General features: G+C 42.4%; 9 protein-coding genes across 9 annotated transcripts; 5 read left to right on the plus strand and 4 right to left on the minus strand.

The window, feature by feature from the left end:
* Positions 1-7,886: 7,886 nt before the first annotated feature.
* On the minus strand, positions 7,887-9,221 carry TGAM01_v202501 (hypothetical protein; the record flags this gene model as incomplete). Its single annotated transcript, XM_018810477.1, has 1 exon — positions 7,887-9,221. The coding sequence occupies one exon, from the start codon at positions 9,219-9,221 to the stop codon at positions 7,887-7,889; it is 1,335 nt and encodes a 444-aa protein (XP_018656329.1).
* Positions 7,944-8,720, plus strand: TGAM01_v202502 (hypothetical protein; the record flags this gene model as incomplete). Its single annotated transcript, XM_024549008.1, has 2 exons — positions 7,944-8,123; positions 8,454-8,720. The coding sequence occupies 2 exons, from the start codon at positions 7,944-7,946 to the stop codon at positions 8,718-8,720; spliced, it is 447 nt and encodes a 148-aa protein (XP_024406247.1).
* A 1,023-nt stretch (positions 9,222-10,244) lies between the features above and the next one.
* On the plus strand, positions 10,245-12,559 carry TGAM01_v202503 (TPR domain-containing protein; the record flags this gene model as incomplete). Its single annotated transcript, XM_018810476.1, has 2 exons — positions 10,245-10,397; positions 10,466-12,559. The coding sequence occupies 2 exons, from the start codon at positions 10,245-10,247 to the stop codon at positions 12,557-12,559; spliced, it is 2,247 nt and encodes a 748-aa protein (XP_018656328.1).
* A 662-nt stretch (positions 12,560-13,221) lies between these two features.
* On the minus strand, positions 13,222-14,181 carry TGAM01_v202504 (hypothetical protein; the record flags this gene model as incomplete). Its single annotated transcript, XM_018810475.1, has 2 exons — positions 13,222-14,075; positions 14,130-14,181. 2 exons carry the CDS (start codon positions 14,179-14,181, stop codon positions 13,222-13,224), a joined length of 906 nt encoding a protein of 301 aa, XP_018656327.1.
* A 1,111-nt stretch (positions 14,182-15,292) lies between these two features.
* TGAM01_v202505 (hypothetical protein) lies at positions 15,293-17,743 on the plus strand (the record flags this gene model as incomplete). Its single annotated transcript, XM_018810474.2, has 1 exon — positions 15,293-17,743. The coding sequence occupies one exon, from the start codon at positions 15,293-15,295 to the stop codon at positions 17,741-17,743; it is 2,451 nt and encodes an 816-aa protein (XP_018656326.2).
* Positions 17,744-18,539: 796 nt separating this feature from the next.
* Positions 18,540-19,313, plus strand: TGAM01_v202506 (hypothetical protein; the record flags this gene model as incomplete). Its single annotated transcript, XM_018810473.1, has 1 exon — positions 18,540-19,313. One exon carries the CDS (start codon positions 18,540-18,542, stop codon positions 19,311-19,313), a length of 774 nt encoding a protein of 257 aa, XP_018656325.1.
* An 857-nt stretch (positions 19,314-20,170) lies between these two features.
* TGAM01_v202507 (oxidoreductase) lies at positions 20,171-21,791 on the plus strand (the record flags this gene model as incomplete). Its single annotated transcript, XM_018810472.1, has 3 exons — positions 20,171-20,188; positions 20,274-21,220; positions 21,314-21,791. The coding sequence occupies 3 exons, from the start codon at positions 20,171-20,173 to the stop codon at positions 21,789-21,791; spliced, it is 1,443 nt and encodes a 480-aa protein (XP_018656324.1).
* A 207-nt stretch (positions 21,792-21,998) lies between these two features.
* Positions 21,999-22,986, minus strand: TGAM01_v202508 (NADPH-dependent 1-acyldihydroxyacetone phosphate reductase; the record flags this gene model as incomplete). The annotated part of the gene is made up of 3 exons (XM_018810471.1): positions 21,999-22,061; positions 22,122-22,474; positions 22,548-22,986. 3 exons carry the CDS (start codon positions 22,984-22,986, stop codon positions 21,999-22,001), a joined length of 855 nt encoding a protein of 284 aa, XP_018656323.1.
* Positions 22,987-23,739: 753 nt separating this feature from the next.
* On the minus strand, positions 23,740-26,231 carry TGAM01_v202509 (hypothetical protein; the record flags this gene model as incomplete). The annotated part of the gene is made up of 2 exons (XM_024549009.1): positions 23,740-24,560; positions 25,103-26,231. The coding sequence occupies 2 exons, from the start codon at positions 26,229-26,231 to the stop codon at positions 23,740-23,742; spliced, it is 1,950 nt and encodes a 649-aa protein (XP_024406248.1).

Raw genomic sequence — 26,231 nt, forward strand, 5'->3', positions numbered from 1 at the left:
TCTTACTAAAGCGGCTGCTAAGGTAGCCTGTCTTTGCAAGCAGAAGCGGGTTTAGTATAAAAGAACAAAGCGTGCTATTGCGCAGGAAATTACTAATTTAAAGGAGTTAAATTGGGTTAAGTGTAAGGAGGCGGAGGCTGCTTATTAGGCTGCTTTATTAGCGCTTAGTTCTGCCGCTGCCGGTCCGTCCCAGTCTATTAACGCTATTAATTAGTCTGCCTTTAAACTGGACCCATTGTTATTTCCACCCCTAGAGACTAGTAAAATTCCCGCAGAGTTATTTAAGCATTCCTCTTAAGTTCTTTTTCTAGGACCTAAGAGTCTTCGCTAAAATTATATCCTTTTTATCTTATAAGATATTCCTATTCCTTTATTTCTTTATTAATTTATATATAAAGTAATTTCTTAATTTTATATTTTTTTTTAATATCTTAAATAATAATTTTATTTATAATTAATTTACCTATTTCTTTATCCACTAGTGCTTTCTTAAGTAGTAATATATAAAAGACAGCTATTTTTAATCTTATATTCTTAAATAAGTCTAATTTATAGTTAACTTCGCTAATTTTCTTTAAAATTTTAAATAGTTTAAGTTTTCTAAAATTTAATTTATTACTTAGCCTATTTATTCTAATATTTAGTAATTTTTTATTATATAAATATTATAGTAAGTAAATTATATCTCCCTCTTAAAGGGTTAGTCTCTTAATCCTTATTTAGTTAGTGTATTCCTTTATACGCTGCCTAAAGAATTTAAGTTAAACTTTAAGTTCTTTCTGTAATTGGATTATATTTTCTATAAGAATATATATATTATTTGCATTTAGACTATTGTGAGGTGGTTTATAGGCTTCTGGTGTAAACCTATAATTGGCGTAGAATAGTATAACTCCTATAGTTTCCATTATGGAGCTATTATATTACATTTAAGCAATTAGTAATATCTTAACCTAGTTATCTTACTAAAGGTTAATGTAATATTATAAGTATGCTTTAATAACTTGATTTATTTATTCTATTTGTTTATCTATTTGTGGATAGAATGTAATACTTAACTTATAATAAATTCTAAGTTTAGCTATTAATTCCTGCTAGAATTTAGACGTAAAGGTACTTTCTTTATTTAATATAATTTCTTTTAGTATTTTATATTTAGTAAATATATATCTTATATAGAGATACACTAGGTTTTCTGTATTATATACCTTCTTATATAGTAAGAAATATACTTACTTTAAGAGTTTATTTATAATAATAAAAATGCTGTTAAAGTGTTTCCCTGTTAATAGGTCTTTTAACTTAAGTAAGTTAGTAATATAGTTAAATGTAATAGTGTGCTAGTTCCTTTCCGGAACTGGGATTAGTTATAATATCCTATATAGCTAATGCCTTTTATCTTTTATTTTCTTATATATATTGCATTTTTTAATAACTTCTGAGATTTTATTCTTTATCCTTAAAAACTTATAATAGCATACTATATAGTTCTATATTATTTTAATACCACAGTATGCTATTATAATTATACTACAGTATAAGTCTTAGATTACTTTTAGTTATAATTTTAGTAGTACTTAAATTTTTCTTTCCTATTTTAGTAAGCTTTCTTTAATAATTGCTTCTTCTAGTAATTTATCTAGTTCTATATTTAATATATATTCCCTTATTTTATTAAGAATAGGGTTATATTCTTTTATAACAAATAGAGTGTTAATTTATATTTATTTATAGTTACCTTTATAATTCTTTCTTAAAATTTAGGCTTTAATTTCTAAAATTTCTTTAAAATATTCCTCTTTTTAACTTAGGGCATCTGCTTATCTATTAGCAGTGCCTTTACAGTAAGTAAGTTTATAATTAAAGTCTAAGAGTGTCTTAAAGTAGCGGGTCTAGTATGCAAAGAGCTTTTAAGTTTTAGTAAAGTATATAATATTATAGTAGTTAGTGTAGACCTTAACCTTATACTTACTTCCTAAGTAATAATATTACTATTCCTTAAATGCTTTAAGAATTACTATAAATTCCTTATTATAGATAGGATATTTTAGTTCTAGTTTATGTAGCTTTTATAAGAAAAATGCTACTAAATGGTTTTTCCTATTTTTATCTTTTTATATTAGTACTTCTTTAATGGCGAAATCTAATGAATTGGTTTTAATTTCTAATAGTTTATTAAGATTATATATAATAAGCATAGGTTTGCTAAGAAGTGTGTTTTTAAGTTGTTTAAACGCTTCTTCCATTTCTAGTTTATATATAAGTTACCTATCTTTTTATTTTTTCTTACCTTTTTCATCTTCTTTAAGTTAAGTAGCGTTTATTAATAGTTTAGCGATTTTACTGTAGTTCCTAATGAATCTCTAATAGTAATTCACTAGGCCTAGAAAGCTTTGCATTCCCTTTCTTATATTAAGTAGCTTTTATTCTTATATTGCCTTAAGCTTATTTAAATTTATTTAAACTTACCCTAGTAAGATTAGGTATCCTAGGAACTTAACTTCTTAAACGTAGAAATAATATTTTTCTAATTCTACTAAAAGGTTAGTGTCTTATAATATTTATAATACCTAATAGATATATTTCTTATGCTCTTTAAGGGTTTTTAAGAAAATAAGAATATTATTAAAGTATATAATTATAAAGTTATTAATATATACTTATAGTATATAGTTAATTATTTATTAAAATATTGCGGGTGCGTTAGTTAGCCTAAATAGTATTACTAAGCATTTAAATAATCTATAGTGTATTTTAAACGCTATTTTCCATTTATCCCCTTCGCGGATGTAAATTAAGTTATACACTCCCTTAAAGTCTAAGGCAGTAAACTAATTTACACTAGTTAGTTAGTCTTAAATTTCTATAATAAGCGGTAATAAGGTTTAATCCTTAATTGTAATTTCATTTAGCTATTAGTAGTTAATAACTAGTTTAAGTTTCCTATTTTTCTTTAGTATAAATATAATAGGGTATTTAGCTAGTGATATAAATAGCCTAATATATCCTTTTTCTAATTATTTTTATATTTATTCTTAAAGTATTTTAAGTTTTACTTCACTAAGATTATAAATTAAAAAGAACTTTATTATTTTACTATCTATAAGATCTATATAATAATCCTATTATAAGTAAAGTAGCTGTACTATTTCTAATATTAAACTAAATAGTTTTTTATATTTCCTTTAGTATTATTAAGGTGCTTTCTAGAGAATTTCTTTAAGTTCTCTAAGTTTTTCTTTTTTCTTAGCTTCTAGCAATACTTTATTTAAGGCTTATAATTTTATTTTAACTTATATAATAATTCTATTAATGCGCACTCACTCTCCTTTAACTCTTTTATAGTTATATTATAGTAGTACTAGTGATTTTTCTATATTAAATCTAACCTTTTTCTTAGGTTCTGTTCCTATTTTTTCTATATTTTCTTAATTTTATTATACATAAGATTTTATTTTTGGGTCTATAGGCGCGTCTTCGCCTTCCTTGCCCTCTCTATAGCTTAATTATAGCTCCTAGGTAATGTCTATTTCCTAGAGTATTTATTTAGTTTTCTAGTTAATTAGTAAATTGCCTTATTTTAACTATAGGTGTCTAAGTAAAATATCGCAGTTACTAAGAGGCATAATATTAAACTTAATAGTCTTAGTATAACTAGCAATTATAATTAAAAGATAATTAGTCTTATAGTTAATTATTACCTTAGTATTAGGTGTAGTAATATTAAATATATATATAGGTTATTTTTTCTTAGCGTATAGTAATTTAAGCAGGTTTACTATTTAAGGAGTAATAAGGTTATAATCCACACTACTATCTATATATATTATAACTAATTATTAGTTAATGTACCCTTTAATTTATAGTTTCTTATTATTATATCTAATTAAGTTAATTTAAATGCTATTTAAATGGGTTTAATCCTATATAACACTTTAGTATTTTACACACTATTAGCACTTTAATTCTTTATTTTAGTCTTTAATTAAACAGTAATATCTTTTAATTAGGGCTTTATTTCCTTGTCTTTGCTTTAGATAGTTTTTAAAATTATAGCCTTTTTGTGCTAGTTTTTAGGTAATCTAATAGAATTGGCTTTTCTCTTTTCTATATATACTGCAATATATAATTATATAATTTAGGAAGTAATTTATTATGTATTTCTTATACTTAACTTATTTTAGTTAATATTTATGCTAATCTTTAACTTTATTATATATATATTATCTGTAATATAGGTTATCGCAGTATTTATAATTTCTTTCTATGCATTCTTTATTAAACTTATATTCTTTTATAAGTCCTATTTTTAATAGGGGGTATAAGTGTAGTAGTAAGATATAGTTATAGGCTCCGGTAATATTAATTATAGGTAAATTGATTTATACTGGGGGGTGTTCCTTTAAATATTATCGCCTTTCTTCTTATTATTTATATTCCTTAATTAATGTATCTAAGGCTTCTTTACAGCTATGGTTAAGGTCTTATAAGCTATATATAAAATATTCCTTATAATTATAATTAAGGTTTATTATTCTATAGAGTTTACACTTATAAATATAAGGATTTAAGATATATTTTCCTTTTAAGTATAGCTTATATTTATTATATCCTTAGTTATATAAGAGTGTAGTTTTTCTATATTTAAGGTTCTTTAGATTACATAGGTGGTATAAGAGTTCATTTTTAAAGTCCTTTAATTCCTCCTTATATTTTATAAAAGGGTGTGTATCTAGGAGGGTGTTAATCTACTGTTAATATTTTCTATTTATTTTTTAAAAGCTATATTTGTGGATTCTTTTATTTTTATTATAGGTAATTTTATCTTTACTAGATTCTTTATCTAAGAGTTCCTATTCCTTCTTATCCTTTAATTTATTATTTTTGCATATATAATTAATATTCTATAAGCTATAAGATAAGTATTTATAAAGTGTATAAGTAAAATAAGGTTCTATTAAGCTGCAGTCTTTGTATCTTAGTTTTTTATAAAAGTTAAGGGTGTTAATTATTATAGTCTTATAAGATTTTTTAGCTTATGGTTTCTTTAAGTAGTATCCTAATCCTTCTTTACTGCTTTAGTATATAAGATATAAATTATTATAGTATACTATTTAGCTAAGGTAATTATATAGTACTTTTATAATTGCATTTATTTAAGCTTTATCCTTAGGGTTCTTAAATTTTCTTATATTCTTCTTAGTGTAGTAATAGGCTTTATTATAACCCCTTTTACTATAAAACCTATAGGTTATTTTAAAATAGCAGTCTGCTTCCTTATAGCCCTTCTTGCTATAAGTGTTATAGGTTTCTGGAAATTTCTTATAGTTAATAGTATTAATGTCCATTCTTCTAGGTTAAGTACTGTTATCCTTTGCGATATAGTTAGATTATTTCTTACCTTAGTTAGCCTAAGGTTAAAATCTTAGTTAAGTTTTAAATTTCTCTGCCTTATATTCCTGCTTTTGCTTATATTAGCGGTTATTAATCTTAATAGCTTTTTCTGTAAATTTAGTAAAGCTTATTTTATCTTAGTTAAGTTTATAAAGTTTATCCTTAACTTTTAATTTAACGCTTATATAGTAGCGTTCTTTCTTAGATTCTTTAGTTTAATTAACTTTCTAAAGGAGTTAGATAAAGGTAGCTATATGTTTAAATAAGGGTCTTTTTTAGATTAGAGATTAAAGCTGTTTTTTTACTTCTTATTATTTATTAGTGGTTTTAAAGGCCTTAATAAGTTTATCCTTAAAGTTTTAGTATTTTTTAAAAATATATTAGGTTTCTTCCTTTAATTCTATTTAATTTAATTTAGCATTTTAATCCTTTATATAAAGTTTAAACTATTCTTTAGCTGCTCTTATAAGGCAGCTTCCTGTGAAATAAACTTTATCCTTATTGTCTGCTAAGGTAATAATAAAGTACTTAAAGTAAGTTTTTACCTTATTAAAGTATTTTTCTTAATTAACGGGGTTTCTATTATAGTTATTAGGACACTTAGGTTATATAATTTCCCTTTTTTCCTTAGTGTAATGGGTGTTTAATTATTCTTATTATTCTATAATAGTTTATTCTAGGGTCTTAATGCAAGCGAGAAGTGCATTAATTGCCCTTTACTTAGGGGTAAGCTAAGGCGGCACTTGCTGCTATTTAGCAGGAATGTCTTACATTAGATTAGGGTTTTATTTATTAATAGCTATTATTTTAATATTGTATGTAAGTCTTATAACCATTTAAATAAGAGTTATTAATATATAATAAACTATACACTAATTAGTTAGTAATATAAGGGATTCCTAAGGGATAAACCTAGAGTTTAGTTCTAGGTTTATATTAGCAGAGTAATTAGGAGATCTTTATGTAATATAAACAGTAATAATAAATATTACTAAATAGTAAGCAGTGCAGAGTGTGTTATAATCTTAATTTTATATTAATAACTAGCTATTTAAGTTATTTAAATAAGCGTAAAGAAGTAAACTTATATATCCAGTTAAGTTAATAGACTTATGAGACTTATTTAGTAAGTTTAATAAGTTAACTCGCTGGACTTATTTAATAAGAGCGATAAGTCGCTCTTTATTAGTCCGCCGGCCCGTAGTTAATCCGGCGAGGCCTACCCGGTAGGCCCGTTATTGCGACCTTAAGAGTTAGGTCGTGACAAGATTAGGGTTCTGTTTATTAATAGCTATTATTTTAATATTATACATAAGTCTTATAACTATTTAAATAAGAGTTATTAATGTGTAATAAACTATATACTAATTAGTTAGTAATATAAGGGATTCCTAAGGGATAAACCTAAAGTTTAATTCTAGGTTTATATTAGCGGAGCAATTAAGAGATCTTTATGCAATATAAATAGTAATAATAAATATCATTAAATAGTAAGCAGTATAAAGTATATTGCAATTTTAATTCTATGTTAATAACTAGCTATTTAAGTTATTTAAGTAAGCGTAGAGAAGTAAACTTATATATCCAGTTAACTAAATAGGATCATTAGTGAAATCTAATAATCTATTATAAATTATCTTAAGATTCTAATAATCCGTTCCTAGCTCATTGGATTATTAAGATAATCCAATAATCCGTCTGTGATTAGTAGGTCGGTCCTACATTAATCCGGTTCTACCTACCCGGTAGGCCTGTTGGTGCGACTATAAGAGATGGGTTGTGACAGAGATATAGGGGTGGCCGAGAAGTGGGTGGTCTGACTTAGTGTCTTAATAAAGTATACCACCCGGGCTTATAACTATTAAAAAGCTTAGATTAGTTACATAAATTAAGTATATAGTAAAGGTTATAAAAGAGCCTTATATTAGTATAAAGGGAATGCCGCACAGGCCTATAATAAATAGCTAAGATAGCTGACTAATAGATACACAAAGCATTCCAGCTAGCCTATAATAAGCCTAGGAGCCGGTGCCCTGTGCCTGCAAAGCTCGGTACAGCAAAACGGTTGAAAGGGCTGTATTCCAACAAGCTGCAAAGTCGTTATGACGCCTTGATTTGAGGCCATTGACAGGGTGTATATAGCCCTGGGTGATTCGACCCTTGGAAATAACTTCAAGCAGGTAAAAGCAGTTATCGTCACTCTTCACAGCGTCGCTGCGATGCTCGCATTAAACGCAGAAAAACAAGACAAAAACCACAGCAAACAATACGATCTAAATACCCGCGCTAAGTGTTTTGCTTTTAAACGTGTTGTGGACACCTTATAATCGATATGGACATTGAATGCGAACAACCAACTTTATGAAAACATTAATATCTAGACAAGCTATCCTATCCTAACACAGCGTTTGTGAAATGCAGAGATATACACATGTAAAGTATGCGCGTGAATACAGAGAATACACATATGCACAATTCCCAAGGCGTGTATACTACTCTGTCTCAAGATGAGCCAGTGCATCAGGTAATTGCGACATAGGATCCCATTTATGATTGAAAATCGCCTCTGGATCAGATCCCAACATCGGCAGCTGATTGATAGCCGAGCAAATCCTCTCGTAGTGATCAGGCACCCATTTATCATATACATTCTTCACAAACCGGTGCGCCGCCCATTTCCCCTCTTCCTCCTCATGCTCAAATCTATAGCTGTGGATCGGATGGTGATAGTACGTGGTTAATTTCCCCTTGATTTCCGCATAATGGCCATAAATCTGCACGGATGTGCAGTCGTGAGAGAGAGAAAAGGCAAGAATCTGCCGATGAAGTTCGTGCTGGCGGTTCACGAGGCGAAACAGCTCGACGACGCCACGCACGGCCAGAGTCATGTTGTGAGCATTCAAAAGTTCTGCGTTGTCGAGGGAGATGTCGTCCAATTCGTACGTCAGAAATGGGAAGCATATCTTGTCTGTGGCCATGAAGAAAGAAAGATAATTGGTGGCATCTCTGCCAATGAACGGAAGAAGTCGCTTGAGCTGATCCTGGGTAAACTCGCATAGGGCAAATCCAACCGTCAAGTCGGGCTGTGGCCGCATTTCAGTCAGGGGAACCGAATTATTCCAGCCTCTGTAAAAGCTTGTGCTCAGGATTTGGACCCCTTCATAGGGCTTCATGTGCGAGCTGAACATTTCGGCGGCCTCGAGCTCAGTCTTGTCCTGTTCGAGAGACTCGAAAAAGTCAACGCCAGGTTCCAGTCCATCGGGATGTTCCTGAGGTTCCTCAAGCCACTTTTGACAAAGCTCCGTGATTTTGGGGTCGGCGCCTAGGAATGAATCGCAGATAAAGCTGCGCTCTTTATCGAGCTTCCATTCAAGCTTCTCGTACAGAGTGATTTTTTCCTCATGTGCCCAACAATCACTCTCTGCATCTTCCTCATCTTCCACATCTTCCGCATCTTCCAAGCCTTCTGCAATTCCCGCACCTTCCGCATTTCCTGCATTTCCTGTTTCGTTCGAGTCTTGTGCATTTGACATGTCTTCCCCGTGGCTGTTCAACACCATGGGCTCTGTTGGGTATTCTCGTGCCAGTATATGTTGTCTGTCACGCCTCTTGTATTTGGGAGGCCATAACCCTTCTCTCGCCCAAAAGGCGACTGGGCTTTCAGCAAGGGCGTTTCCATCAGAGAGTTCGGGCTCTCGCTTTCGCTTCGCAATAGATCCAGAATTGGGGTTTTTAGTGCCTGTATCTTGAATTGTTCGCTTTTGACCTGGGTTCTCGGGACAGTCGTGCACCTCTTGAGCGGCTCTCGCGGCTCGGGCTTGTTCCATGGAGACTAGGAAAGGATGGTTTGTGAGTTTATGTAGGTATGATATACCGAGAAGAAAAGAAAGTCATGGATTCTACAATGTAAGAAGTGAGAGAAAGTACTGAGTTAAGTAGCCTGATGCTCGCAAAGTAAGGCTACATAGACATGACGTGGTCGGTCTGTTTGTTTGATGGGCAACGGACATCATGACAATGAACCCAAGAATATATCACACAAAGGACAGCGAGCTAAATAATACGTATGAGAGTGGCTTTGGGTTTCTGTAAAAGGGTTCATGGATTGCAGTTCCTACAAATAGAAAAACAAAAGGACTCTTCTCGTCTCTTTGTGCTTTGAGCTGCGAGCAGAAACAGAAGAAGGGTAAAATGGCTGGAATTTTACGACATCGGCCACGACTGGGCCGCTGCCTAAACAAAATGGTTCATTGGATAACAGTTTTCTGCCTACTCTCGCTATTTGCTGCTCGCCTGTCATTCTTTCCAAGTACTGGATCGAAGAACAAAGCCCTCATGTGCAGTAATGGTGGGCAGTGGCAGATTAGCATCTCTTTGTCCAGCATCCAGAAAGGCGCCAGGAGACAAAGAGCAGCTTTGCAATGTCAGCTGCCAACAACCGTGAAGAGCAGAAATTAATACAGAGGATTCCAAGTGCCAGCGCAAGGATTTCTAACTTCCTGAACCCACGAATGAGTGAATGCCAGGTGGTCGGCTAACTCACTTGGAGTGCATCAAGCCAATAAGCATCTAGCACATGAGGGAGGCCTACAACCAACTTGCAGTGACACACACGAAACCGCAGCATGCAGCCTCGCTTTTCCCTCAGCCAAAGATCACATGCTCGCCCCTATCCATTCACTTCGCCAGTTTAAAACCTCTAGTGTATCTTGTATTATTGCGCTCAATTCTCTTTTTCCATCCAAACAAACCAACACAAATCAATCATCAAATTCCTCGCCAACTCACCATATTACCACGCTCTTTGTGTCCTTGATAACCGCCACCATCTCTCGGCATCTGACTTTGCCATGGAAACAGACGATATGAGTACGGACAAATATTTTGCTCTCTTAGAGCAACAAAAGGCACAGCTCAATAGAGCTCAGGCCTATAAAGGACAGAAGCCTCCAGCTTCAATGAAGCGCTCTCGGAGTACTCTTCAGCAAGAGTTTTATATGTTGGTATGGCGTCCCTTTAGTCCACCCTTTGTTGGCAAAAAATGGACACGCATATGCTGATCTTTTTTTAGGCATTGCAAGATGGCATGCGTGACTTGATGTTGCTTGACCGACACAACATTCGCAGTTGCTTCATAGGCGCAGCGTACCCGCCCTGTACTTTGCCTCTCTCCAGCCTCGCACCGATACACCTTCGCGATCTCACGCTTGAAACGCAGCATCGCGGTCGTGTCCTCATCGTCAGAGCTTTTTGTGAGCCACACTATCTGGCATCCATCCAGAACGCGGTCGAGGATGAGCTCGGAGATGTCAATCGCCTTGCCATCTACAACCTGCTTCCGACTACTGAGCCCAGCGCAGTGCTTCCTCAGGGTGCTGTAGTGGCAATTAAAGAGCCATACTACAAATGTACTGCTGATGGTGGCGTCATTGTACGAGTCGATCATCCCACCGACTTTGTGCTGCTCAGGCCCGGCAATAGCATCATTCCTCGCGTTTTCGACGTCCGCATAAAGCAGATAGGTCAGTCAGCAATTGGCCTGAAGGAAGAGGCCAATTCAAAGTTCATGAGAGGCGATTTCCGAGAGGCGGTTGAGATCTATTCTGATGCCCTGGACGCTTGTGGCTTGGATGGAGATGACGGTGATCTTCGGCGAGATCTGTGCCGGAATCGTGCTGCGGCAAACTTACGCCTTGGTCGCTACGAGCTGGCCATCAAAGACGCAATGGCTTCTATAAACTCGGCTGAAGATATATCGGAAGCTGCTAAAAGTCTAAATATCAAAGCCCTTTATCGAGCAGGTAAGGCTGCCTATGAGATGCAAGACTTTGCCCAAGCAAAACAACTCTTTGGCCAAGCACTTGAACTCGATGGGAGCAACAAAGAATCTCGAAATGAACTTTTTCGGACGCTGAAGCGTATCTCAGAACAGGAGAATGGAAAATTCGATTTCTCTCTGATGGCTAGATCTGTTACCAAGCAGCATCATTTACTCGACCACGCATCGTTTCTTAGACGCGTCAAAGTTGCTCAAGCAGGGAGCCGTGGTCGCGGACTCTTTGCTACGGAGATGCTGAAGCCAGGTGACATCGTCTTTGTAGAGAAAGCTTTCTACATAGCACACGATGACGGCGAATGCATGTTGGTTCTTCTCAACATCAACACCAATCGCGTTTCTATCGGAACGGATAGCCTACGCCTTCAAGGGACTGTTGACAAGATGATATGGAACCCAACACTTGCAAATCAGTATATTGACCTTTTCGACGGAGGCAAGTTTGGCAACGAAAAGGAACTCAAGATGGTCGATGGAAGGGTTGCCGTGGACACGTTCCGAGTTCAAGCTATTGCAGAGCTCAATGGCTTTGGCTGCCCTAGAGTCAAATCCAGGGACAAGAAACAGCTCAAGGCGGGGAATTTAGGCTTTGGGGAAAGCACGGGCATTTGGCTTCAGGCTTCGTACGCGAACCATTCGTGTCTCCCCAATGCGACTCGCGCTTTCATCGGCGACATGATGATCGTCCGCGCCCTGCGAGATATTCCAGTCGGAGGAGAAATCCTCATGCAATATGTTCCCCAAGATAAGCCCTTTGAGGAGCGGCAGGACATTGTAAAGAATCATTATGGCTTCAAGTGCGATTGCGATCTCTGTCACGCAGAAGCAAAGGTTCCCAAGGCCACCATCGTCAAGCGCGCTCGACTTCGCAAGGAAATCGACTCGTTCCTGTCCGAGAATGGTATAAAGAATTTGAACAATTATAGGTTTTCTGCTGTAAAGAGGGCCAGAGCCAAGAAGCTTCTAGAAGAAATCCGAGAGACGTATCCCAAGGCGTACTATGAGCGTCTTCCCCGGTTTGACTGCTGGGATATTAACCTTTGGAGCATCCAAACTGCGCCCTTGAACCCTCAGAAACTACTCGCCAGTTCCCTGGATATTCTTCGCGATATGGGCTACTTTGTCAACATTCGAGGTAGAAAGGTGACGATCGATCGGAAGTCAGCAATTCAGCATGACTGCGTGATTCACGCGGCAATGTACGCTGCTGAATGCTTAAGAGAAGTTCGAAATGAAGGCGCTGCTTCTGCGCTCGTGGCTTTGGGCAGAGAGGTTTACGCTGCCATGTCTGGTGCTGAACAAGGATTCGAGCAGGATTTTAAGATATGATTTGGAATTTTGAAGGGAGTCTTGCAGAAAGTTGTTTCTTAACACATCGGTGAGCAGAGGGGGTGGAATTATTTGTGCAGACTATTTGACTTATCAAGATGTTGAGAGCTGAGAGGAGGGAAATGGAAAATCAGGGCTTTTGTTATACAAAATCAGTACATAACTGTACCCAGAGATGCTTAGCTACCTATGTAGTAATGAAAACAAACACCTCAAAAATATTACTCCTTGCCATTTCTGGGCAGGCCTGACGCGGACTTGGTGACTAGAATCACCTTGGACGCACCGAGCTCAGGGGATATTGAGGGGATAGACGTGGGTGACGGAAGTAAGAGACATTACTATGATACTATCATGGGTTTCGAACATTTACGCCAGCCTATATAATCCAAACGATGACCAGATGGCTACAACGTTCGCGGCAGGTAATGAGGTTCAAGTACAGTGCTTCCTGCATGCTGCTCAACCTTTACTTGTATGTTGAAAGGCTCACCTCATCCGCAACCTCCACCAGAGTTCATACACGGCAATGAGAAGAATGAGTGCTCACAATAAAACATTGGGGACAATACATAGCCGACCAAGGCGAAATAGAGTGTTAAATATGTACAGCGAGTAATGAATTAGCATCGGCATTTATATAGATTCAGCTTGGTTTTGATCTACGCCAAGGTCATCCTCATTCCACCATTGGCGCAAACCACGCTCCCTGTCGTCCATCCACTCTCCTCCGTGCACAGCATGTCAATCGTCCCAGCAACCTCATCAACAAAACCGGGCCGTCGTCCACCCATGCCTCCTCGCACCAGCTTATCGAATTTGTCAGCGTCTTCTCCCACCTTTGCCAGCACGTTGGCCTCGCCATTGTAGGCTGTCAGCGGTGCCACATCCACGAATGGCTGGTTGGTAGACCAGAATGCCGGGCCTGCCTCAGCGTACATGTCGCCCCAAACAGGTCCCGGATTGACTGAGTTGACCGTTGCTCGTTCTGAGAGCTCGCGGGCCCATGTTCGGGTCATGACTTCGAGAGCGCCTTTGCTGCCGGCGTAAACGGACTGGCCGAGGTAGCCAATAGAAGATGAGACACTGGAGACGTTGACGATGCGGCCTGAGCGGTCTGTAGGCAGATATGGCGCCAGGGTCTGAGTCAAGAGGAGCGGTGCCAGCACATTGACGGCGTAGACTCGCGTGAACTCGGCTTCTGTAATGGCGCCCTTTTTCGGGTCGTTGATGAGCTGGTTTGACGAGACGCCGGCATTATTGATAAGAATGTCGACTTGGAATTTCCCTTGTGGGTTGTAGCTGTGGAAGAGGCTTTTCGCGGCCTCGAGAATGACGGTTGCTGCGTTGGTTGCTTGGGTGAGGTCCGTCTGGATAGACTGGCTGTGGACCTTGTGCTTTGATTTGAGTTCTTCAACAATCTCTTGCGCCAGATCCTTGGATGATTCTGAAGTAAAGGTGACGAGGACGTTGCTGCCCTTGGCAGCAAGTCTTTTGGCCACTCCAGCTCCAATGCCTTTTTGTTGCGTGTTAGTAAAGTGACTGATGTTAGTGGCGGCTAAATACGAACCTCGTGAAGCACCGGTAACGATTGCGAGTTTGCCTTCATAGGGTCGAGCCATGGTGATAAATACAATAAACTAGATCTGTATCTGTCTATTCAAAAGAAACAATCAAGAGAAGATGCTTATGAGAGGTTAAAATACATGCATGTCAATAACTCGAGATTAGGCAGCGCTTTTACCCAGGCCGAATATATGTCCAGAAAAATCCCCCACCAAAGATCAACTGCCCCGCGGCGCGATGTTTCCGCACGATGGATTTCTCCATAGAATTGCTCCGCTGCAAATGTCGTCATTGGAGCGGGTAGGATTGGCGAGGCAGTTATTCCACGATGGACAACTTTATCCGTCGGCAGCACTCGCGCCAATCACCGGCTTTTTGGGCGTTGATATAACGGCGTGGAGATAGATGATATCCCAGGGGAGAAGAAAACAAGCTGCTTATTTGTTGAAACCCAAAAGTGATTTAGGTTAATCAGTGCCGGCTTGGTAGATCTAGATGGATGAAAGCCCGCTAGATAGAATCTGGGAGTCAGGGTCCTCTGGAGAGATAGATTAAGGCCATTTATTGGGACTGATATTAACAGGCCAGGTGCCGATGGTAATATGTTAAAGATGACTTTGTTCTCCAAGTTACTGCATGATCAAGCAGTACAAGTATGTTAATAAGACAATGGCTCATATGCGCAGCTACCCCGCGATTTTCCATTTGTACGAGGCAATCTCCCGGACTTTGAGTTAGGGTCTGAAGCTATTACAAAATACAAGATGATGATGCATGATAGAGACAAAGACTAGGCGGAAATGTCAATCTCGCTCCACCCCTTGATGACAAGAAACAACAACTCTTATCTGAATGATGAAAATATTGCTGCGAGTTGATTCGAGCTTTGCGAACCAAAATGGCCTTTATAGTGGCCGCTGCCTGGACCCAACACCCCTGCAACACTTCCTCAAGAACGCCTTGTAAGCCTCACAGGCCATTCTCGAGTCGCGGGCCTCCCACACCACTATCGCAATGGCATCTCAGCTGAGGCTGTACAAGAAACGCAGGAATATAATGCTCGTGCATCCATCAGTGATTTCATGCTATAGATGTATAATGCTACTGTTTCCTCTTTTCCTTTTTCTGCAGCGCATCCAACGAGATATTCACAAGTGAGAATAAAATATGGACTATAAAAGGCTGCGCGAAGACGATAAAGGCCCCGAGCCAGTAAACGGAAATAAGCGCCAGAAAGCCAATGGTCGACATGCAAATGCGCTTTGCCAAGAGTGCAAGCTTCTCGACATCAAGAACAGCTTCGTCAAAGCTTCCGATGCCTTCAAACGAGCCAGGAAAGGCATCGTCAAGCGCCCTTCCAAATTATTCCATGGCCGCACCGGCGGTCCTCTATTCTACGGAGATGCCTTTTTTTCGCACTCGTTCGGAAAGCGCTTATCGAGCGATGCGACATGCCCTCTTTGCCGCTTCTTCTGGTCGATGAGGATACAACCGGATAAACGCCATGAGGATTACAAACTCCTTGCCTTTTGTAGCAGCGAAAGCTGGATGTTTGGCCTATCAGGACTGAAGAAGAGCCCTGCTTGGCATCATACCCGGGATACGGTATGGATGAGCGTGGTGCCGGATATACCGTCAATACCGCAGTCGGGCCATGATGAACATTGGCTGGACAAAGATATTCCAGCTGTTGGACCCATCTATCTCTTACAGCCTGACAAGGCACACGAAGAGAACCCGCCACTGCTAGAAGCAAGACAACTCGATAACAAAATCAATTTCGCCGTTGTACAGGAATGGTTCTCATTCTGCCAAAAGTGGCACTTGAGATCGTGCTGTCGACCAACCAAGGGCGATGCCATCACACAGGGATTTCGTGTGATTGATTGTGAACAAGACCCTCCGACCGTGGTTCCGATACCTTGGGGAGTCGAATACGCCGCGCTTAGTTATGTTTGGGGCCAGCGACAGGAGGATTTGGTGGATTGGCCAGCTACTGTCCTTGACGCCGTTGATGTGTCACGTAGGTTAGGGTTGCGATACTTGTGGGTTGATCGACTGTGCATCAACCAATCTGATCCGGAAGAGAAAGACTATCTCATCTCTCGAATGACTACGATATACGAATATGCTGAGCTCACCATTGTTTCGGCGTTTGGGTCGGGAGCTAGTGATGGCCTTCCAGGCGTTCGATCAACGCCTCGAAAGAAACAGCCAAAGATATTGTTAGAGAACGGCAGTTTGTTAGTTTCTGCGCTTCGAGATCCCCGCCAAGAGATCCTGGCATCCGAGTATTGGACAAGGGGGTGGACATACCAAGAAGGAGTCTTGTCAAACAGGCGCCTGGTGTTTACCGAAAACCAAGCCTACTGGGAGTGCCGATGTATGGCAGCACAAGAGTCTCTTCAGATGCCCTTAGAATTGGTCCATAAGAACCACAATCCTGTTGAGAATAACAATGCTGCCAGCTTGCGCAGGAGAGAAGTCTCCCCTCCGACACTACAAGGGCAGCATATGGAGGACTACATACTAGGTGGCATCTTCAAAAGCGAGTCATCTGGTGGTGAATTTTCAGAAAAGTATTACAGAGATGTTATACAAACCGATGAGCACAGGTTAGAGTATGGCTTTCCCGCCCAAGATGAAGGATCTATGAATTCCCAACTGCGAGCTTTGGACGACCACATTCGAGCCTTTTCAGCGCGAAAACTAAGTCATGGCGGAGATTCGCTAAAGGCCTTTCTGGGCATCATCGGCATGTTCAGAGACAAAAGGCTGCACATATACCTCGGCATCCCCATGTGGATGGACGATATACTGGTTGACCTAACGGGTGCTTACATCACATTCGCCCTCTCAGTCTGCTCATGGTATCACCGCAGCGGCGATGAACACCAGATGTTTATCGCAGAGCCTTGCGAGCGCAGGACGCATCTACCATCCTGGACGTGGGCAGGGTGGCAGGGCACCGTGTCGTGGAGGGCACCGCCGTCAGACGAGCACAGCGTCTTTATGGGAGATTTGATAACAGCCGAGCCGCTTCAAGTTCATCTGGTGTGGGCAGCAGATCTATATCTGAGATCCGCTTGTGAGCCGGTTTGTCTGCGACTACTCAATCTCTATTCGGCAGATGTATTGGAAGAAAAGGTACCTACGCTGCTGGAGATACGCAAGCCATTAGTTTTGAGGTATTCGGTCCGACACGAAATCAAGGGGAGCTGGGAATGGAGGCGCTTAGCAGGCCGAGCAGGCGAGAAGCGCCGGTACCAAGCCGAACGACAGGAGTGGGACAAGAAATGGTATCGCATCGCCGGCAGGCTGGCGTTTGTCAGCATGTCCATCTCCCTCACCGAGGAGGAGTGGACGCAGAAGCATTACTCCGGTGAACTTGTCAGCGTGCTCATCTTCACGGCTCAGAGACCTCGCGCAGAGCATGGAAGGGCAAGATTCCTAACGCTGCAGAGGGTTGAGTCTGATTCGTTTGAAGCACGGTGGGAGAGGGTTGGAAGCCTGCAGCTGATTATTCCGGAGATAGACCTGGATAGGTGTTTCACGAATCGGGAGTTACTAAGGAGGATTCCTGTGAAGGAGTGGAACGGTGCAATTGTGGTCCAGTAGAGGTGATGGCGTGTACATGTACATGTACCTATATCTAGAGAAGAAGAAGTCGAAATTATACGTTAAGTCACTATAGACTGAGTTCATGCTATATTGTAGGCGAGAGATGATGACCACACAATACGACGATGCAAAGCTACAAATAGTCCATTTGGATGGCGGCGCAGGATATTTTGAGCTGTTATGGCGAGTGCTTCTCGCAAGAAATTACTGTCCTGCTACAGACCTACGTGTGAAGAGTAATGTATTTTGTTATCGGCATAATATGAAAAAGAAGTTTAGAGGTCAAGACTCAAGAGGATACCAGGCCATAGTAGAGGCAGCAAAAAACATCACGATTTCCAAGTATTTAGATTCAGCCACTGGGAAAATCACTCACTCTAACATAGTTTGGAAAATTGAACAGTGGCGCAAAATACGAGAGAGAGGCCATTGCGGGCCTCGAATAGTGGCCAAAACGATGTAGAAAATTATGAGGTGCTGCTTGTATCTCTGACATGGCAAATTCTATCTCGAGCAAAACCCATGATTGTACACGTCACCACTGATCGTGAACTCATACTTACTTTCTCCTTTTCTTCTTCTTCTTCCTCCTCCGTCTCTTCCTCTGCTTTCTTCCAATCTCCCAGCTGCTCCCGTTTTGATATCATAAAGTTCTTCAACGCTAATGTTCCGCCGATTTCATCACAACCCGAAGACATACTCTATCAGTGAAGGTATTGAAAGAAGAATCCCTGGCTCTGCTTCTTTCTGCTTTTCCTCTACTTTTATTGACATCTTTCCCTCTCTAGACAAAATGAGCGATCGGTCTCCTTCCGAAGAGTCTCTTGAAGAGCTCGCCAACTCCGCATGGAGTTACGCTGCATCGGAACACTCCGCGGCAATGTGGCCAGCTTGCGAAGCTGACAGGGAAGATGAGCCACAAGCAGATGAGCCACAAGCAGATGAATCTTCCTCAGCGGCAGCATCGGTGGCGTGCAAAGCTGACACGGAAGAGGAACCAGAAGCAAAGGAATCTCCTTTGGCGAAACTTATCATGGAAGATTTGGCTGCCGGACCACCTTTAAAATGCACCGTATGGAATCATGCATTTCATACATTGAATGCAATGCCTTCCAGCAAAAGGACTGCCAGAGCGCTGGTCAATTTGCTCCAACCGGCTATCCGCGACGAGAATGAACACTGGGTAAAGCTCACCGCCATGAGCGAGTCTCTTCACATCGAATCAATCCGGACTCTACAGTTTAACAACGAAGTCTGGGAATGTATCCAACATCTTGCAGGATACACGCCGCCATCCTGGGATGACTGGGTGAGCTGCAACAGTGCCTCGGAATGGCTTGACTTGCAAGATATAGTGAGAGCGCTACAGAGCATATGTGACCGTATCGGAAAATGCTTTGGAGACCGTTTACTAAGCGATTATGACCTTCCAAGGGGGGTCAAGCGATATGAATTACTATGGAAGACCGTGGTGGAAATCTTGGGAGAGGGAAGAAAGGGAGATCGGATGCAGGCATATGTCGATGCGCTACTTGAGTCATCGTCGTTGCCGAGTTCTTTTCATTGATGCGGATGATAGGAAATCTTGATTGCAACAAGGCGGCTGATGATCGGGACCCGAACAAACGAGGTTTTTTTTTTTTCTTTTTCTTTGTTTCTTGTTTCTTGTTTCTTACTTTTTGTTCTATTAACGTTTCAATCTTTTACTTATATCTCTCTACTGTGGCAACATATAGACTGGAGTTTACCTGCTGGGTCTATTCTTTTTTTTTCCTTTCCGGGAACTGGCGCGATACTATTCCGCAAAGGTCTTGAGCTCTCTCATTGTGGGGATCGCAAATGGGGACGATGGATCGGGCCGCCTTTTGCTAGGGGCAAAATCGTCAACAAATGCGCGCAACTCCTAGACTTGTTAGCTTGCTAAGTACAGGATTTCTTTTCTTTCTCATGTAGATATCTCATGTAGATATATATGCCAACAGAGAGCCTCTCTCTCCGTAGAAAATAATGCTGATAGTTACGATGCGGATATCAAGCTCCGCAGACGGAGGAGACGAAGACAGGGAAAGTGTTCCTTCTAGGTAGTTCCATCTCATTGAGAGTGTTCCCACATCCCTCGACCCATGTGTCACCGTCACCTCGCTTAACATGGGCTATTGTCTTATCGTTCCAAATTTTAGCCAGTTTGTGCATGTATCAGACGCCCAACATAATTATATTTCCTTCTCCCCACACCCGAACTTCCGGCAGGTAGCCTGTTTCAAGAATGGCTCTCTTTATTACTGTAGCAGGCCCGCATCCTTCTTCGCTGGATGGCCTATCGTCACGAGTCTAGGAAGTTGCCACTAACTCCCGATTTGCAAGTCGTCACTTGATAGATTTTCTTTGCTTCTTTAAGCTCTTAGTAAAATAACCAGGCTTAACATGGCAGAGTTTCGACATGTAAGTGGGCGCCTTATAGCAACCATGTCCCCTTCCCCACTGTCCACTGCAACCAGAACACCTAACGCATGAATATAATCGACAGATTCAAACGCTGCTGTCGACGCTGCTGTCAACGCTCGGGCCCGAAAAGGTCTTTTATCCAGGATCCGACGGCTATTCCTCTTCCAATGCTTCGTACTTTGCACAGCAGCAGTCTCAGCTTCGGCCTGTAGCCGTCATCTCCCCCACATGTGCAGAAGACGTTGCTGAGACAGTCCGCCTTCTGGCCACAGCTGAAGATCAAGATGGCAACCCTGTCGGGCTCGCTATTCGCTCCGGCGGCCACGCTGTCGACGCCGGGGCCGCAAACGTTGACGGCGGCGTAACCATCGATCTGAGCCGCCTGAACTCCATCGAAGTGAGCGAAGACCGAAAGACAGTATCAATCGGCCCCGGCGCAAAATGGGGACAAGTCTACGATAAGCTAGACGCAATCGGCCTCTCCGTCGCCGGCTGCCGGTCCGCTCCGGTAGGTGTGGGCGGCTTGACTCTCGGAGGAGGCATATCCTACTTCTCACCTCGATTCGGCTGGACCTGCGACACCGTCACCAACTTCCAAGTTGTTTTGGCGGACGGATCCATCGTGAATGCCAACGAGAAAGAGAACGAAGACCTTCTCATTGCGCTGAGAGGTGGAAGTAACAACTTTGGCGTGGTGACACGCTTTGACTTTTCTGCTTTCGAGCAGGGCCAGATCTGGGGCGGGTCTCTCTTCCACACTCTCGACACCATTGATGAAAACCTCAAGGCATTCCAAGATTTCGCTTCGGCAGAAGACTATGATGAATACGCCAGTCTCATCACCAGCTTCGGCTATGCGGCTGGACGAGGCGCCGGTATTGTCCATAGCGTTGAGTACACCAAGCCTGCGGAGAGTTTGCCCGTCTTCGAGCCGTTCCTTCAGATCCCCAATGTGATGAGTACAATGCGACTGGCTGGCATGGGAGAGATTTCCAGGGAGCAAGCGGTCTACTGTCCATATGGCCTGCGGTAAGCATTTGCTTTTGATTATATTCAGTCTCTGTGTATTAAAATCTCTACATAAGTCGAGTTCTACTTACTGACATATGTTATAATCAAAAGCCAATTCAGTCTTCAGACCACTCACGGCTCCAACCTGGAGGTGCTCAAAACCGTCTTCTCTTGCTGGAAGAAAAGCATCTCCCTTGTTGAAGATGTGGCCAACATCGTATGGTCCATCTCCCTCGAGCCTCTACCAACAATATTCTATAAGAGATCCGGCACAACCAACAGCCTGGGTCTCTCAGATAGGAATAAGCCCCTGGTCATTACTCTATTAACGGCTATGTGGACAGACGAGGCGGATGACACCAAGGTAGAGAAGACAGCACGCAAGATGCTTGTGGACATTGAAACAAAAGCCAAAGAGCTTGGGGAGTATGATCCGTTTGTGTATGTAAACTACGCAGCACCGTGGCAGGATCCGATTGCTAGTTACGGAAAAGAAAGCATAGAGAGGTTAAAGAAAGTCCGTGAGAGGGTGGATCCAAAGGGGGTGTTTACACATCGTGTCACAGGAGCCTTCAAGCTTCCGGCTTGACGATAAAATTGAGATGTATTAGCAAAGTATGAATATGCTGCCATAGTGGCCATAGTAAGCTATATGATTAATGAATAACAAAATAGAAATCTTCTCAAATGAACGGCGAAAGGAAACTGTATATGGCCCGCCCTTGTTTGCTTAAACACATATCAAGACTACGCTCTGCTTACCTCCTTAATATCATCATATATCTTCGTTTCTGCTTCAAGGCTTGGCGTAGTTCTGTGCCAGTTCAGCTAATCCTTGGCCCATAGACATTGCGCCATCCTAAAGAATGATGTTTAGCTTCTACAGTTATTCGATTAGAAAGTCAAGGGTACAACTCACCAGCATCCTCCCCGGTAGCCATCGCGATCCAAACCAGACAGCAGTGCTATTTGCACCCCTCCATACCACACCATTACGACCTTCTGCTACAATATCCGGGATCATAGCATCGACAACCTCTTGCACTGGTCCGCCTTTGGGGCCTGCCTGGCCTTTGGCCCACTTGGTGATGGTGTCGAGAATGGCAGAATAGTACGAAGTAGCAGGGAGTTTGGGAGTTGGCTCATTGGCGTGGAAAGGTGTGGCGACGGTGCCCAGCATGATGGTCACGACGCTCACGCCGAATGGAGAGAGCTCCAGCCGGAGGGTTTCGGAGATGGCGTTGACGGCGGCTTTGGAGGAGGCATATGTTCCTGCGATGACTTGTTACTTCCTTATCTCAAGAAGTGATAGAGTATGTGGATATAAAAAAAAAATGCCACTTACCGATCCATGGCGTATTAACAACCGCCCCCACAGAGCTCACATTCACAACCCGGCCCTTACTCTTAACCAACAGTCCCGCAAACGCCTGCACAGTCCTCACCGTCCCCCAGACATTCGCATCATACAAATCCTGCGCCTTATCAATGTCAATGTCCAGGATCGGCATCGTATATCCGAAGCCCGCATTGTTCACCAGCACATCGAGGCCGTGGCCGGCATCTTCAACCGCCCTTGAGGCCTCCGCCACGGACTCTGTAGATGAAACGTCAAGCTGCAGCACCGAGACGTTTGGTAAGCTGCTCAGCTCAGAGGGGATCTTGGACGTATCGCGCGCGGTCGCAAAGACGTGGTGCCCCTGTTTGGCGAGAGTCAGGGCGAGGACGGCGCCGAGGCCGTGGGCAGAGCAGCCGGTGATGAGGATTGAGCGCTCTTTGGCCATGTTATGAAGCTGGGATCTACTGAGTTGATGAATTAACCAATGAATTTAAGTGTATGTTTGTGAAAAGAAAAGGTACCGTTACGAGGAGCAGGAATAGTTGCGTGGATGCATTCACATGCGAAGACTGACGTCTTAACCAACCACGCCAGTCACAATATACAGCCTGATTGGTCACATCATTGTCCCAATTCCTTCATCTGTTGGCTTTTATCCTAGTATTTGCTGCCTTACTACATGTAGCTATCCCGAGCTTGGTTCCCTGCTGCAGAAGGCTTGCGGAGAAGAGATGGGCTTAACGGGGCTTAGGCTCGCGGAGGATTCGAAAGCTCAAGTATAGCGTCGGGTAGGATTTGCTTAAGCGCCCGTGTCTACAGCGGCGCCAACGTTTTCATACTGAATATTAGAGGCAAATCAATGGAACTGTTGTTAAGAGCCTTACTTGATCACAAATAATGATTACTCGCTAACAAGGCAGAGCTTTCTTTCCTAGGCCACAAGTCTATTTCTCTATTCATTTATTTCTCCTTTATCTGCGGTTCCAGATCCCGCCAGGTATAGCTCAACAAGTATCGCCATATCACCACTTCATACCAAGTCGGTATCAAAGAATACAGCTCAGCCGTGAAGAACAAAAAAAACTTCAAAAGAGGTTCCATATTCCCCCAAATACCATTCAACTTTCAACAAGCAAAAACCAAAGTCCGCTATTTTAAACCCCTCTCCAATATATAAAATGCAATCTTCATCAAATCATCAAACACTCTCCGGCCACCGCACAATGAACCCATTGACCGTCTTTTGCACATCCAAATCACCCGGATCATTCTCAAACAGCGGTTTCTCCAGCTTCTTCTCCAGCACCTGCTCTACCTCAAAGCCCGCCTCCCGCGCCACGTCAAAAAACTTCATGTCCAAGTCCCGTTTCCAAGGCCTGTAAGACGTGAAGAAGACATATGCCGCGCTGTCCCGCGAATGTCTCATCGTCTCCTTAATCGTCTTGACCAGAGCACCATGCTCCGAGTGCCGAAAAAGCAAATCAGCGAGAATCAAAACGTCGAACCGCGCTTCCTCCTGATGTGAGTCGTTTCCTAGACGAGCGATAAGAGGCACAGCATCTCCGCCCCAGACAAAGCCAACCGCATCAACAGTCTTCGCAATATGGCCCTTCGGCTCAGTAGTCTCATCACACGCATCAATGTTCTTCTGCATATTCATGACAATATCCGGATCAGGGAAATCTGTCATGACAACCTTCTTGGCGCCGTAGATGCCCGCCACAAGCGAAGGCAGCCCCGACGCAGCCCCAAGCTCCAGCACCGTCTTGTTCCGTACCCGCGAAGGATCCTCCTCAAAGTAGTCTGCGATGATTTTTGCGCCGTTCCATAAATGGTGAGCCTCTGTAGGGCTGTGGCCGACCAGGTTAAGGACAACCTGCTTGCCGCTTCCGAGGGTGAAGATTTGCTGCGTAGGAGGAGGGGTTGAGGGGTAGAAATCTTCGGGGTCCTCCATCAGGCCACCGGTGCCATAATCGTCGTCTTCCATGCTGTGATTTGAATTGAAAAGCTTGATGCCGGCTGGGAGTTATAAGATTTGAGAGCGAGTTTGGGTGAATCTCTCAGGAACAGTCAAAGTCTGTCGCTGTAATGGTAGGAATCAAATATGTTCCTCTCCTTACAAATATTCAATAAAACTCTTCGTATAGCCTATTCAGAATAAATCTGGTAGCGATTTTTGAAATGCCACAGCTTTAAGAATGATGCTCATCAATCTCCAGGTTTGCTACATCCAAGCCCATCATTCCAATTTTTTCGCGGTGCTAGTGGGCCTCACAGTGTGAAATCTCGGTTCGAGGACTCTAAAGCCAACACAGGGGACAATCAATGATATAGAAAAGAGAAAAGGTCGCAAATAAGAAATCATAGAGGCTCGTGTTAATTAACCAATGTCTTTATATCCCTTGCAATGCCGTGTCCAAGTTCGATGAGATAGTAAATGCAAAAAAGGAGAGGTAAAAACGATGCCAAAACTCAAGCAAGTCATCGCAACCAGTCCCCATATAACAGCATCAAGACGCATCAAGCCCCAAACCTCTGCCTCGCCAACTCCCTCAGCATACTCACCGTCTTATCCTCCCTCTCCTGCCACGCCCTCCTCTTCTCCTCAATCTCCTCCCTCTTCGCCCTCTCAATTTCCTCCCGCCGAATCTCCCTCTCCGACTTGCGCCTCTGCTCCTTCTCCTTTGCCTGCTTATACTCCTCCAAGCTGTCGCCGCCTCCCATCAACTCGCTATCGCGCACCTCCCCTCCCGGGCTCTTGTCCCGGAACTGCCGCATCTTCTCGTTGACCTCCTGGCGCTTCTCCAGCTTGCGCTCGCGAGTGCCCGCCTCGGCGCGGGGGACCAGCTCTTCGAGACGCTCCTTTTGGAGCTTGCGGTCTGCTTTGCGCGCGGCGCGGAGGTCGTCCCGGTCGGCCTCGCGGGATTCCTCGGCAAGTTCGTCGCGGAGAACGAGATCCTGCTTGTTTGGAATCGTGGCGCCGGCTCGACGATCACCGGGTGCTGCTCCGGGAAGCACCGGGCCGTAATCCATATCTTCATCCTCGTTCTCGTCCCCGCTAGCATTGCGGTCCAGATACCTTGCTTCAGGTGGCTCTTCCTCTGATGAATCTGATTGTTGTTGACGATGCTGCTGCTGCTGCTGCTGCTGCTGCTGCTGTTGCTGTTGCTGTTCCCTCGGGGGCGGCGGACCGCGCTCAAGTATACGCTGAAACATCTCAGGGTCATACCATCCTTCCGCCAGCTCGCCCCGATTCCATTTACCCACAAAGCTCTTCCACCGCCCCTTTACCTCCCGCTCATCCATCTCTTCAATATTCTTTTGCTTCTGCAAATCCAAATACTCAGCAAATAGCGGCTCAAATCCTTTCAAATCATCCTTTGAAAGGTGTCTCGCCCCATAAGGCAATTCTGCAGCCACGCGCTTCTCCACGCGCCTTGACGATGAGCCATGATGGTGGTGATGGTGATGCCTCTCGGATGAGCGCTGTCTTTTGGGCTCCCTCTCTCTCCGTCCAGATGGTGACGCTCTCCTCTTGCGATCCTCTGGGCGTCTGCGCCCGCTTCGGTCTGGCGATAGGGATCTATCGTCACGACGGCGTCGCGAGCTGCCTTCTTGATGAGATGAGCGTGCGTGCGAATCATGTCCGACGCGTGCTGAACTCTGGGGATCTCTGGAAAGCTGAGGCAT

This window comes from Trichoderma gamsii, assembly GCF_001481775.2.
Source record: "Trichoderma gamsii strain T6085 chromosome Unknown Scaffold_6.2, whole genome shotgun sequence".
In the NCBI taxonomy this organism is placed as follows: Eukaryota; Fungi; Ascomycota; class Sordariomycetes; order Hypocreales; family Hypocreaceae; genus Trichoderma; species Trichoderma gamsii.